The sequence below is a fragment of the Coregonus clupeaformis genome, chromosome 14, assembly GCF_020615455.1.
Source record: "Coregonus clupeaformis isolate EN_2021a chromosome 14, ASM2061545v1, whole genome shotgun sequence".
Taxonomy (NCBI): Eukaryota; Metazoa; Chordata; class Actinopteri; order Salmoniformes; family Salmonidae; genus Coregonus; species Coregonus clupeaformis.
The window spans coordinates 8,831,142-8,846,625 of record NC_059205.1 but is presented as its reverse complement, the minus strand read 5'-3'; the positions used below and the strand labels follow the sequence as shown (position 1 = coordinate 8,846,625).

Sequence of the window (15,484 nt, the reverse complement as noted above, 5' to 3'; positions counted from 1 at the left end):
TCTACAATGTAGAAAATAGTGAAAATAAAGAAAAACCCTTGAATGAGTAGGTGTGTCCAAACTTTTGACTGGTACTGTATATATATGCATATTATGTACACATTTTATTTGTTATGTTGTTTTATGTTTGGACCCAGGAAGAGTTGCCCGGCAACAGCTAATTGGGGATCCTAATAAATACAAAAAATCCCCTACTAGAAAGTTCCCCAAATGTGTTTCTACCCAGATCCACCTGGGGCCTAGGGCCATTCAAATGACCTTCAACCCATCCAGCAGATAATCTAAACAACATGTCTAGCCTGATTGTCCTTAGTCAGACATAGACCAGTAGGAAGTAGCCGTGACTCATGTGTGGGTCTTAGACCAATATTTGGGGAAACACTGCCCTTAGTGTCTCTCTTATCGCGACCACAAGGATTTAATTGGAAATGATCATTTTCACTCACTATGCCATCCCCAAGGGAATACATTTGACATTTTAGTCATTTAGCAGACGCTCTTATCCAGAGCGACTTACAGTTAGTGAGTGCATACATTTTCATACTTACAGTGTTAAACACGTTACCGCCACTCTGGAGAGAAGTCAGTTAAGTCAGGGAAGTGTTTCCATGGTAACAGTCACACAGTAGGAATTCCTTTGAGTAGCCTACTAACTCTCTGCCTCATTGTGGTGAGATGGATGGAAAACAATACAGGTTTCAATGCTAGTTCACTGCAACTACGCAAACAGTTTATAATCTGTTCCTAAATAAATGACTCATCCAATTTTTCATCCAAATTTTATTCTTAGAATGGTTTTCCACATTAGCACCATTCTCAGCTAAGATATGAATAGCCTCATGATGTGAAGCTCGTATAGCCTCATACTGTAAAGGATTCATGGTTGAATTTGGAATGATTTACTAAACCGTTTCTTGGAGCTTCATAGGTAGGGCCACGAGTTTTTTCCTGACCCCGTGACTGGACCAGGTATAACTCTGGGCCCTAGTTAGAGGTATAGAGAGAGTCCTCAGGCTACGGGGATAGGAGTTTTTCCTGGTCAAGATACAGCCGTTCCCTGTACAGAATCGTCTAGATGATCGGATTACTAATGATTCACTGATAAACATTACTTATCATTAAAAAAGACCATATCCGCCTCCCGAGTGGCGCAGCGGTCTACGGCACTGCATCGCAGTGTTGCAGCGTCACTACAGCCTGGGGTTCGATCCCTGCAGGCTGACTTCGGTCGTCAGCTGAGCAGTGTTTCCTCCGACACATTGGTGCAGCTGGCTTCCGGGTTAAGCGGGCGGGTGTTAAGAAGCACGGTAGCGGGTCATTTTTCGGAGGACGCATGACTCAACATTCGCCTCTCCTGAGCCCGTTGGGGAGTTGCAGCGATGAGACAAGATCGTAATCACGAAAAGGGGGTAAAAATTACATAAATAATAATTAATAATTAATTAATTAAAAGACCATCTCCATTCTATCTCACATTCTTCTTATGATACTGTGTGGGTGTCGTGGGAGAAAAGATTCCTTTGGGGACCTGTGAGAAATAAATAAACCACAGAGAGATCAGCTGCCAAGACTGTGCTTTCTGAGATTTCAAAAGTAAAGGCTTACTCATGAAAAACATCCAACATTAGACCAATTCACTGAGACACAGCGGACCAATTGTATTTTATTTTATTTTGACTTCTTTGAAGAAGAACCCAACCCGTGTTGGAACATTGACTTAGATTTAATTTGATGAAATGGTTTCAAATCCACCCACAGAGAGCATATACAGTGGGGAGAACAAATATTTGATACACTGCCGATTTTGCAGGTTTTTCTACTTACAAAGCATGTAGAGGTCTGTAATTTTTATCATAGGTACACTTCAACTGTGAGATACGGAATCTAAAACAAAAATCCAGAAAATCACATTGTATGATTTTTAAGTAATTAATTTGCATTTTATTGCATGACATAAGTATTTGATACATCAGAAAAGCAGAACTTAATATTTGGTACAGAAACCTTTGTTTGCAATTACAGAGATCATACGTTTCCTGTAGGTCTTGACCAGGTTTGCACACACTGCAGCAGGGATTTTGGCCCACTCCTCCATACAGACCTTTTCCAGATCCTTCAGGTTTCGGGGCTGTCGCTGGGCAATACGGACTTTCAGCTCCCTCCAAAAATGTTCTATTGGGTTCAGGTCTGGAGACTGGCTAGGCCACTCCAGGACCTTGAGATGCTTCTTACGGAGCCACTCCTTAGTTGCCCTGGCTGTGTGTTTCAGGTCATTGTCATGCTGGAAGACCCAGCCACGACCCATCTTCAATGCTCTTACTGAGGGAAGGAGGTTGTTGGCCAAGATCTCGCGATACATGGCCCCATCCATCCTCCCCTCAATACGGTGCAGTCGTCCTGTCCCCTTTGCAGAAAAGCATCCCCAAAGAATTATGTTTCCACCTCCATGCTTCACGGTTGGGATGGTGTTCTTGAGGTTGTACTCATCCTTCTTCTTCCTCCAAACACGGTGAGTGGAGTTTAGACCAAAAAGCTTTTTGTCTCATCAGACCACATGACCTTCTCCCATTCCTCCACTGGATCATCCAGATGGTCATTGGCAAACTTCAGACGGGCCTGGACATGCGCTGGCTTGAGCAGGGGGACCTTGCGTGCGCTGCAGGATTTTAATCCATGACGGCGTAGTGTGTTACTAATGGTTTTCTTTGAGACTGTGGTCCCAGCTCTCTTCAGGTCATTGACCAGGTCCTGCCGTGTAGTTCTGGGCTGATCCCTCACCTTCCTCATGATCATTGATGCCCCACGAGGTGAGATCTTGCATAGAACCCCAGACCGATGGTGATTGACCGTCATCTTGAACTTCTTCCATTTTCTAATAATTGCGCCAACAGTTGTTGCCTTCTCACCAAGCTGCTTGCCTATTGTCCTGTAGCCCATCCCAGCCTTGTGCAGGTCTACAATGTTATCCCTGATGTCATTACACAGCTCTCTGTTCTTGGCCATTGTGGAGAGGTTGGAGTCTGTTTGATTGAGTGTGTGGACAGGTGTCTTTTATACAGGTAACGAGTTCAAACAGGTGCAGTTAATACAGGTAATGAGTGGAGAACAGGAGGGCTTCTTAAAGAAAAACTAACAGGTCTGTGAGAGCCGGAATTCTTACTGGTTGGTAGGTGATCAAATACTTATGTCATGCAATAAAATGCAAATTAATTACTTAAAAATCATACAATGTGATTTTCTGGATTTTTGTTTTAGATTCCGTCTCTCACAGTTGAAGTGTACCTATGATAAAAATTACAGACCTCTACATGCTTTGTATGTAGGAAAACCTGCAAAATCGGCAGTGTATCAAATACTTGTTCTCCCCACTGTATATATATATACAGCTCTGGAAAAAATTAAGAGACCACTGCAAAATTATCGGTTTCTCTGGTTTTACTATTTACAGGTATGTGTTTGGGTAAAAATAACATTTTTGTTTTATTCTATAAACTACTGACAACATTTCTCCGAAATTCCAAATAAAAAATATTGTCATTTAGAGCATTTATTTGCAGAAAATGACAACTGGTCAAAATAACAAAAAATATGCAGTGTTGTCAGACTTTGAATAATGCAAAGAAAATAAGTTCATGTTCATTTTTAAACAATACTAATGTTTTAACTTAGGAAGAGTTCAGAAATCAATATTTGGTGGAATAACCCTGATTTTCAATCACAGCTTTCATGCGTCTTAGCATGCTCTCCACCAGTCTTTCACATTGATGTTGGGTGACTTTATGCCACTCCTGGCGCAAAAATTCAAGCAGCTCGGCTTTGTTTGATGGCTTGTGACCATCCATCTTCCTCTTGATCACATTCCAGAAATGTTCAATGGGGTTCAGGTCTGGAGATTGGGCTGGCCATGACAGGGTCTTGATCTGGTGGTCCTCCATCCACACCTTGATTGACCTGGCTGTGTGGCATGGTGCATTGTCCTGCTGGAAAAAACAATCCTCAGAGTTGGGGAACAATGTCAGACCAAAATGAAGCAAGTTTTCTTCCAGGACAACCTTGTACGTGGCTTGATTCATGCATCCTTCACAAAGACAAATCTGCCCGATTCCAGCCTTGCTGAAGCACCCCCAGATCATCACCAATCCTCCACCAAATTTCACAGTGGGTGCGAGAAACTGTGGCTTGTAGGCCTCTCCAGGTCTCCGTCTAACCATTAGACGACCAGGTGTTGGGCAAAGCTGAAAGTTGGACTCATCAGCGAAGATGACCTTACTCCAGTCCTCTATGGTCCAATCCTTATGGTATTTTGCAAACCTCAGCCTGGCTCTTCTTTGCTTCTCATTGATGAAGGGCTTTTTTCTAGCTTTGCACGACTTCAGCCCTGCCCCTAGGAGCCTGTTTCGAACTGTCCTCGCCGTGCACTTCACCCCAGCTGCCGTTTGCCATTCTTTTTGTAGGTCACTTGATGTCATCCTACAGTTGTTGAGTGACATTCGAATGAGTTGGCGGTCATCCCAGTCAGTAGAGAGTCGTTTTCGCCCTCTGCCGTTCTGTAGCTTTGTTGTCCCCAATGTCTGCTGCTTGATCTTGTTCTTATGAACCGCCGTCTTTGAAATTTTAAGGATGGAAGCAATCTGACGCTCACTGTATCCCTCTGCCAGTAAAGCCAGAATTGAACCCTTCTTTTCCTCACTCAAAACTTTCCTTTCCAACTCTTTTGGCATGGTCAATAGTTACTTTTTGATTAATATTACTTTTGAGGTACTATTAGCACTGTTTTTGCCATCCAGGTGGTCCTATTGCAAGAGGATAGTGATGACCACAGTAGTGGTTTTTATACTTTTCCTCGTTAAATAAGATTTGGTTCAGGTGATCACCTAATCTGTACCTAATTCAGTAGAATGAGGTGTGCCTGTGTTGGAATTCAACAGACACTGGAATGGAATGGCTGTCATACATGTAGAGATGCTGATTTAATAAAGATTTGCAGTGGTCTCTTAATTTTTTCCAGAGCTGTATATACAGTTGAAGTCGGAAGTTTACATACACCTTAGCCAAATACATTTAAACTCAGTTTTTCACAATTCCTGACATTTAATCCTAGTAAAAATTCCCTGTCTTAGGTCAGTTAGGATCACCACTTTACTTTAAGAATGTGAAATGTCAGAATCATAGTAGAGAAAATGATTTATTTAAGCTTTTATTTCTTTCATCACATTCCAAGTGGGTCAGAAGTTTACATACACTCAATTAGTATTTGGTAGCATTGTCTTTAAATTGTTTAACTTGGGTCAAACGTTTCGGGTAGCCTTCCACAAGCTTCCCACAATAAGTTGGGTGAATTTTGGCCCATTCCTCCTGACAGAGCTGGTGTAACTGAGTCAGGTTTGTAGGCCTCCTTGCTCGCACACGCTTTTTCAGTTCAGCCCACATATTTTCTATAGGGTTGAGGTACCACGTTTTGTGATGGCCACTCCAATAACTTGATTTTGTTGTCCTTAAGCCATTTTGCCACAACTTTGGAAGTATGCTTGGGGTCATTGTTCATTTGGAAGACCCATTTGCGACCAAGCTTTAACTTCCTGACTGATGTCTTGAGATGTTGCTTCAATATATCCACATAATTTTCCTTCCTCATGATGCCATCTATTTTGTGAAGTGCACCAGTACCTCCTGCAGCAAAGCACCCCCACAGCATGATGCTGCCACCCCCGTGCGTTCACGGTTGGGATGGTGTTCTTTGGGTTGCAAGCTCACCCTTTTTCCTCCAAACATAACTATGGTCATTATGGCCAAACAGTTCTATTTTTGTTTCATCAGACCAGAGGACATTTCTCCAAAAAGTACGATCTTTGTCCCCATGTGCAGTTGCAAACCGTAGTCTGGCTTTTTTATGGCCATTTTGGAGCAGTGGCTTCTTCCTTGCTGAGCGGCCTTTCAGGTATGTCGATATAGGACTCGTTTTACTGTAGATACTATTGTACCTGTTTCCTCCAGCATCTTCACAAGGTCCTTTGCTGTTGTTCTGGGATTGATTTGCACTTTTCGCACCAAAGTACGTTAATCTCTAGGAGACAGAACGCGTCTCCTTCCTGAGCGGTATGATGGTTGCGTGGTCCCATGGTGTTTATATTTGCATACTATTGTTTGTACAGATGAACGTGGTACCTTCAGGCGTTTGGAAATTGCTCCCAAGGGTGAACCAGACTTGTGGAGGTCTGCAAATTCTTTTCTGAGGTCTTGGCTGATTTCTTTTGATTTTCCCATGATGTCAAGCAAAGAGGCACTGAGCTTGAAGGTAGGCCTTGAAATACATCCACAGGTACACCTCCAATTGACTCAAATGATGCTTCTAAAGCCATGACATCATTTTCTGGAATTTTCCAAGCTGTTTAAAGGCACAGTCAACTTAGTGTATGTAAACTTCTGACCCACTGGAATTGTGATACAGTGAATTATAAGTGAAATAATCTGTCTGTAAACAATTGTTGGAAAAATTACTTGTGCCATGCACAAAGTAGATGTCCTAACCGACTTGCCAAAACTATAGTTTGTTAACAAGAAATGTGTGGAGTGGTTGAAAAACGAGTTTTAATGACTCCAACCTAAGTGCATGTAAACTTCTGACTTCAACTGTATACAGTACCAGTCAAAAGTTTGGACACACCTACATTGAAGGGTTTTTCTTTATTTTTACTATTTTTACATTGTAGAATAATAGTGAAGACATCAAAACTATTAAATAACACCTGGAATGACTGTAGTTTGAGATTCTTCAAATAGCCACCCTTTGCCTTGATGACAGCTTTACACACTCTTGGCATTCTCTCTACCAGCTTCACCTGGAATGCTTTTCCAAAATTCCCACATATGCTGAGCACTTGTTGGCTGCTTTTCCTTCAATCTGCAGTCCGACTCATCTCAAACCATCTCAATTGGGTTGAGGTCAGGGGAATGTGGAGGCCAGGTCATCTGATGCAGCACTCCATCACTCTCCTTCTTGGTAAAATAGCCCTTACACAGCCTGGAGGTGTGTTTGGTCAGTGTCCTGTTGAAAAACAAATGATAGTCCCACTAAGCCCAAACCAGATGGGATGGCGTATCGCTGCAGAATGCTGTGGTAGCCATGCTGGTTAAGTGTGCCTTGAATTCTACATAAATCACAGACAGTGTCACCAGCAAAGCACCTCCACACCATAACACCTCCTCCTCCATGCTTTAGGGTGGGAACTACACATCGGATATCATCCGTTCACCCACACCGCGTCTCACAAAAACACGGCAGTTGGAACCAAAAATCTCAAATTTGGATTCCAGACCAAAGGACACATTTCCACCGGTCTAATGTCCATTGCTCATGTTTCTTGGCCCAAGCAGGTCTCTTCTTATTATTGGTGTCCTTTAGTAGTGGTTTCTTTGCAGCAATTCGACCATGAAGGCCTGATTCACACAGTCCCCTCTGAACAGTTGATGTTGAGATGTGTCTGTGACTTGAACTCTGTGAAGCATTTATTTGGGCTGCAATTTCTGAGGCTGGTAACTCTAATGAACTTATCCTCTGCAACAGAGGTAACTCTGGGTCTTCCATTCCTGTGGCGGTCCTCATGAGAACCAGTTTCATCATAGTGCTTGATGGTTTTTGTGACTGCACTTGAAGAAACTGTCAAAGTTCTTGAAATGTTCCTTATTGACTGACCTTCATGTCTTAAAGTAATGATGGACTGTCGTGTCACTTTGCTTATTTGAGCTGTTCTTGCCATAATATGGACGGTCTATTAACAAATAAGGCTATCTTCTGTATACCCCCCCTACCTTGTCACAACACAACTGATTGGCTCAAATGCGTTAAGAAGGAAATACATTCCACAAATTAACTTTTAAGAAGGCACAGCTGTTAATTTTTATGCATTCCATGTGATTACTTCATGAAGCTGGTTGAGAGAATGCCAAGAGTGTGCAAAGCTGTCATCAAGGCAAAGGGTGGCTATTTGAAGAATCTCAAATATAAAATATATTTTGATTTGTTTAACACTTTATTTGGTTACTATATGATTCCATATGTGTTATTTTATAGTTTTGATGTCTACACTATTATTCTACAATGTAAAAAATAGTAAAAATAAAGAAAAAGCCTTGAATGAGTAGGTGTGTCCAAACCTTTGACTGGTCATGTATATAGACAGACAGACAGATAGATAGATCCTTAAACATCCTGTGTTATGTGCTTATTCTTTTACCAGGTACAGATGGAATGTCTACCAATTGCATGCCCATCTTTTTGTGAGAAATTACACTGGTCACTCAAAACATTTATAAAGTATTTATAAATTGTATATATATATCTATCACTTTAGATTAGGGATTAGTAAATGGTTTATAAATGTGGGAGTAATGATTAATAAATGGTGAATACACAATCTATAAAATAAAGTGTTACCGCATGGTGGACTTTGATGAGTTGCCAGTAAATCTGAAGCAGGTACAAAAATAAAATAAAAAAAGATCACAAAAAGATGAACAAGCCCATTATAGTGAGGGCTTGATCGATACAACAGAGACACACACTGGACATGTTTAATACCTAGCTGGCTCATAAGTGGTGCTTCATGATTTCGCCCTTCCCTTTAAGAAAATAAACGATGTATTTGATGTGGAGAGAGCTGTTCAAAACACAGAGCCGTCATGGTAACCAGGTTACTAGGGGAACCAAGCCGATTGTAAGAAAAGTCTATGTTTTGCTATAAACAGTCCCTATCGTAAGGGATCCTCATAATACATTGTTAATGTTTGCCTCATTACTGAATATGTAGCGGTGGTTGCCTCTGCTCTGGCGTCTGGTTTTAATTAGGTTCATATTACTCACAGTATGACATTTACATTTGGAGGGTGATTCCCCTCCCAATGCTTAAAATGACTTACTGGAATGACTATAGGTTCCAGAAGGTAATCTCCAGAAGGTAATCAGGTACTGGAAATGTGTTATCCTTGAAATACTCATATGAAAGATAATTTACTTACATTGTTAAATTACAGAGGTTTGCTGTAGCATTGAGGGAAGGGTTGACTGTAGCATTGAGGGAAGGTTTGACTGTAGCATTGAGGGAAGGTTTGACTGTAGCATTGAGGGAAGGTTTGACTGTAGCATTGAGGGAAGGTTTGACTGTAGCATTGAGGGAAGGGTTGACTGTGGCATTGAGGGAAGGTTTGACTGTAGCATTGAGGGAAGGTTTGACTGTGGCATTGAGGGAAGGTTTGACTGTAGCATTGAGGGAAGGTTTGACTGTAGCATTGAGGGAAGGTTTGACTGTAACATTGACTGTGGCATTGAGGGAAGGATTGACTGTAGCATTGAGGGAAGGTTTGACTGTAGCATTGACTGTGGCATTGAGGGAAGGATTGGCTGTAGCATTGAGGGAAGGTTTGACTGTAGCATTGAGGGAAGGTTTGACTGTAGCATTGAGGGAAGGTTTGACTGTAGCATTGAGGGAAGGTTTGACTGTAGCATTGAGGGAAGGTTTGACTGTAGCATTGAGGGAAGGTTTGACTGTAGCATTGAGGGAAGGGTTGACTGTGGCATTGAGGGAAGGGTTGACTGTAGCATTGAGGGAAGGGTTGACTGTAGCATTGAGGGAAGGTTTGACTGTAGCATTGAGGGAAGGTTTGACTGTAGCATTGAGGGAAGGGTTGACTGTGGCATTGAGGGAAGGGTTAAATGTAGCATTGAGGGAAGGGTTGACTGTAGCATTGAGGGAAGGGTTAAATTCAGATTGCTTGTTTCTGTACAAAAGTTGAAAAATATGTCATACAGTTTTTGTATTTATGATAAGGGTGGACATTTAAATGAAATATATTTGTGAACATGTCATAGTTAACATGTTTTAATAAAACTTACAAAACTAAATCAAAGCAAGTTATGTTTTTACAGGATTTTGTGGCATATTTGCGTGACCAGATCCCAGAGGGTGAATGACCCCTTACATGAGTTCATGTCCTTTGGGATATAACTAATGTGATGTCAACATGAGCCACCCAGATGTCTCTTCTCTCCAACTCTCTGAGCCTTCAGCTGGACTTCCAACACACTGTCTGATTGGCTGGCCCGTCTCCTCTTCTTTAGGCATTTGGCCAATAAGCTGTCTCTATATAGCATTACATTCTTGTAGGCGACAGCAGAACTTGAGGACAGACCTTTTCACAGAGTTATGCTAAAAGTGATTCTACGGACAAACTAATAGTGGAAGGCTTAGAAAATGTGTAAAGGGTTTGCGGCCTTACAGCAAACATGTCTTGAGAGGTGAGTGCAGTTCTATGTGAGCATTCTGTCTAAATACTATATATTCTTAATGAATGTTCACTTGTAGGCTATGTAATTACATACTCCACCTCTTTCCGATACAGCAGTTGAATCTTAGGGCTCTGTTTGATTGATGATTTGTTAATTCTATATAGGTTTTTACCTCTGCAGTGCCATTACATGGTGCTTTATCAGTGTTGTTAAAATCATGTCAACAGTTTAACACTTAAACCCTTTTTACTTGTTCAACTGTTCTTTAACACTTGTTTAACACTTGTTGTTTAAACACTTGTTGTTTAACACTTGTTGTTTCAACACTTGTTTAAAGCTTTAACACTTGTTCTCCTGACTCCTAATGTTTGCCTGGAAATGTACAGTATATGTGTGCTTTTCAAATGTTCCCCATTCACTTTTTAGAATTTTCAAATGTTGAGAAACTTCTTACTAAGACTGATGTGATTCTGATTCAAATGTCAGATAAGTCTTTGAGTGGATGGTATGCCAGATTGTCACATTCTCCTTCTTCTTCTAGGGCTAAACATATCAAGGTGAAGTTTGGTACCCTGCTCCAGAGGCCAGACCATGAACACACTGAGAATGTCCTCCCCTTTCAGAAGAAACCTGAGAATGTCCTCCCCTTTCAGAAGACACCTGAGAGATGTCTGGAGATGCCTCCAAAGCATGACAGGTAATGGAAAAACTTTCAGAGAAAGTAATTGGCCATGTCTGAAATCTATCTTGCCTAGATTTCTAATATACTGTGTCCTTTTTGTACTACATACTCTTTATAACTGTGGTGAGTGATTTTGAAGGAGTGAGGCACAGGAGGGTAAATCACAGAAAAACACAGCGGTACGCAGCAACGCGTCAAACACTCCAGTGCGTAAATCAGGCGCACTGGGAAACAACAAGGCACATGGGTGAAATATCCCGGTGATACAAAATACAAGGAGCTCCACCGAGCTAAACTAACCTCCACAATAAACAATCACACACAAAGACAAGGGGGCAGAGGGAACACTTATACAGGTACTGAAGAGTATATAAAGACGAACCAGGTGTGTGTAATAAACAAGACAAAACAAATTGAATTATTATTATTATTTTTTGTTGTTGTTGATGAGATGAGGAGCGGCAGTGGCTAGAAGGCCGGTGACGACGAATGCCGAAGCCTGCCCGAACAAGGAGAGGAGGCAGCTTCGGAGGAAGTCGTGACAATAACACACTGTTTAATAAAAATTAATGCAGTAAGCAAAAAAGATCAACATACTAGGCTCATCCATGCTGAGAATGCATAATCTAATGCGCAATTGCGTTTATTCCAGGCATTCGTTCATTTTGGTACGGCGCGGCACCTTATGTGATTTTCAGCTGTTGTCAAACACACATGGGTCTTGAAAGGAGATTCTCTTCTCCCTTAATAGTGTGCAGCGAGTTCTACTAGATGAAAAAACAACATGAGTATGACATCCTGGCATTTAAAGCATACTACATTTTTGTAATTTCACATAATATACAACTTTTCACATTCCCAAAATGCCTACTAATTAGAACTCAAATAAGGGTATTCAGACACGGCCAGACACACCTTTATGCTGAAGTGTACTCTTCAGCACAGACAAAGCATGCAAGGTGTTGTGCCCTATAAAAATATGTTTCCATGGAACAGTGGTATTCAAACTTTTTGGGGAGGAACCCATTTATTTCACAAGAATTTCTCACGACCCCACCCCACCCCAAATCTTATGAGACAACCTTAACATCTGTACATTTCGATTTTTACATCAACAAATATCCTTAAATTCATTACATTTTCCAAATGAACAGAAAACAATAAATACATTTTCTTAATAACATTTTATTTTTCAAATTATCTTTCTCAAAAACGTTTAACTATTGTCCCATACAAAAATCTGTTCTCTTATATTTTGGGGGTTTATATATATTTTTTTCAGGGGCGACTCCTCTGCCCTAGAGAATAATTTGTTATTGTAAAAGCTCAAAATATTAAAATCTACTTTCACCCCTGACTGCGACACGCACATCCATGTACTTTCTACGCATATAGAAAAATAGTGCTTTTTGACAATGTAGAAATATAATGCTCCAGCACATGACCATGTTCATACAATGAAAGGTTTTTCAATCAACATTAAATGTTACAATGAAAGGTTTTTCAATCAACATTAAATGTTACAAAGAAAGGTTTTTCAATCAACATTAAATGTCGCAGTCAGGGGTGAAAGTACAGGTAATTTATTCCCGGTATGGGACCTGCTATTTGTGTTTCTTGATGAGCCTAAGAGTAAATACGCACATGTACACACTCACACACACCAGCAGCATACCACCCTGCATCCCACTGCTGACTCGCCTCTGAAGCTAAGCAGGGTTGGTCCCTGGATGGGAGACCAGATGCTGCTGGAAGTGGTGTTGGAGTGCCAGTAAGAGGCACTCTTTCCTCTGGTTAAAAAAAAAGTTCCCAGGGCAGTGATTGGGGACATTGCCCTGTGTAGGGTGCTGTTTTTCTGAAATGGATGTCCTGACTCTCTGTGCGCACTAAAGATCCCATGGCACTTACCGTAAGAGTAGGGGTGTTAACCCGGTGTCCTGGCTAAATTCCCAATCTGACAATCATGGCCACTTAGTCATCCCCAGCGTCCAATTGGCTCATTCATCCCCCTGTAACTATTCCCCAGACCATTGCTGTAAATGAGAACGTGTTCTCAGTCAACTTACCTGGTAAAACAACACATGCAAACATGTACACACACAGTGATAAAAACACATCTCTATTTTGTGGATGTCCTTTATACAAAACATTATAATAAAATATGTCTCTTTCAAGACCATCACGAGCGGAAGCATCGCAGTGGGGGAAGGCCCTGGACAATGTACTGACCAACAGCTGTAAGTTTCAGTAGTCATACAATGGTTAAATATCAGTATTTTGACATATTCTAATGAGACCATGTTGCAGTCAATCATTGACTCTACTTTGGTAAACTTCAATCAGATAACTTTTACTGTATTCCTCTTCCTCTCCCTAACAGATGGCCTGGCTACTTTCAGGGGCTTCCTGAGGTCAGAGTTCAGCGAGGAGAACATTGAGTTCTGGGTAGCCTGTGAGGACTACAAGAGGACCAGAGAAGCAGGCAAAATGGCTGCCAAGGCCGGGAGGATTTATAAGGAGTTTATACAGACCGGAGCCCAGTGGGAGGTCTGTCCTCATTCTCCTTTTTCCAGGGTCGTGTTCGTTAGGCACCAAACTGAAGAAAATAGACTGAAATAGGGAGGGACTATCTGGACTTGTCCAATAAGAAGCGCTAATTTTGTTTCTCTGTTACAAAACGTTTTTACAAGTTTTTCTGTTGTGTGCCCTAATGAACACAACCCTGTTTCTGATACTTTGTCATTGGGATGATATGACAATGAGCATGATGTCAATCCTCGAGCGCAATTCACCAAATTAGATGAGAGGACTTTATTTTTGAAACTCTTTGTCAATATTGGTCTGGTCAATATTGGTCACTGGATACGTGCCAGTCTCAAGTGTCACAAGACCATTGTGTTTGGGGGAGAATTGGCTTTTACTGGGTCGTGTTCTGAATAGGATGTGTTTGAGGGAGAATTGGCTTTTACTGGGTCGTGATATGAATAGGATGTGTGTTTGTTGAGTAAAGAACAGAGACGAATGCTTCAAAGCATCTATTCATGTGCCAGACCAGGGAATTAGTATTTACACACAGTCCCTATAGTACTACACACCTGGCCCACTGCGTGAGGTTATACAAAGTACAGTGGTCCTAGACTGTACAAACATTACACAAATACTGTGTTTGTTTTTGAGAGGTATTACCATAGTAATCAGTCAATGGTAGTCCAATGGTAAGATTAGGTAGTCTTATCGTAGAAGAGTTACGATATGATGATCAATACGATACAATAGTTTAGTATACAATTTCATGGAAATTCATTACTGTGCAATGTCTTATTCTAAAACAATTCATGCTATATACTGCATCTAGAAAAGGTAAATATCTTTACTGTACTCTGGGGTCAACTTACCTACAGTTTGTCACATAACTAACATACCTAATACACGTCAAATACACCCAAACCCTCTAACATAGGATACACTGAAACATGGACCACATCTTTATAAGGCATTATGAGTAATTTGATTCTAATGCTCAGCTGACTCTCTGCCTCCAACAGGTGAACATTGACCACATCACCAAGGACGTAACAGTAAGGAACTTGGGCCGACTGACTCCTATGACCTTTGACCTGGCCCAGAGACAGGTCTTTGCCCTCATGGAGAAAGATTCATACAGGAGGTTCCTCAAATCCAACCAATACCAGGAGATTATAAAGTAGAAACTCAAACGCTGGTTGGCTAGTGTCATCGGACTGATTGGTTGGTTGGTTGGTTGGTTGGTTGGTTGGTTGGTTGGTTGATTGACTTGATCGACTGATCCATCATGTCATCGGACTGATTGGATGGTTCGTTGGGTAAATTATTGATTTATTGAATGGTCTGTTGGTAATTTTTGGAATCTGATATTTACATAACACACTAGCACCTATTTACCTGAACCATTATACAACTGATACAGTATCTAAAGGAAATAAATATTGCACGCACATCTTTTTTTTTAAGTCTTAATTTTAGCACTGCAATGAATAAATGAATACTTCAGAGGTATGACAAAGAGTGTGTGTGTGTGTGTGTGTGTAGCATGTGCTATGCTACTTGATAGTCTCCTCACAAGGTTTGAAGGAGAACGGAGAAACTATGCACTGACAACACAAGTTAACCTATATTCACATCACTAGCTATGCACACCGCCAATGGATGATATAGTTAGCACATCAGAGCTTTACCTGACATGCACGACACACCTCTGAAAATAGAAAGCATTTTCGTTTATTAATTAATTCAATCTGCAATAAAACCATGTCAAGCTATGTACATTTTTCCAATCTGTATCACTTGTTGTTTTTTTGACATGCTATGTAAACTAAATCTCAAGTAGAACATTTGACCAGTTCAGTTCTTAATTGTATTTCACTGTTGGACATCAGTATTGTTGCTCCCCTAACAACCGTGGCTTCTCTTATACCTCGTGTTCATACCTCTCATCGTCATGGCTTTGAAAATAGGCCTCATGTCTCGAGAAGGGACTTTCA

General features: G+C 41.0%; 1 protein-coding gene across 1 annotated transcript; it reads left to right on the top strand.

Moving 5' to 3' along the window:
• Positions 1–10,148: 10,148 nt before the first annotated feature.
• On the top strand, positions 10,149–15,277 carry LOC121581432 (regulator of G-protein signaling 5). The gene is made up of 5 exons (XM_041896930.1): positions 10,149–10,291; positions 10,824–10,979; positions 13,140–13,201; positions 13,345–13,511; positions 14,510–15,277. The coding sequence occupies exons 1-5, from the start codon at positions 10,248–10,250 to the stop codon at positions 14,669–14,671; spliced, it is 591 nt and encodes a 196-aa protein (XP_041752864.1). The 5' UTR covers positions 10,149–10,247; the 3' UTR covers positions 14,672–15,277.
• The last annotated feature ends 207 nt before the right edge of the window (positions 15,278–15,484 follow it).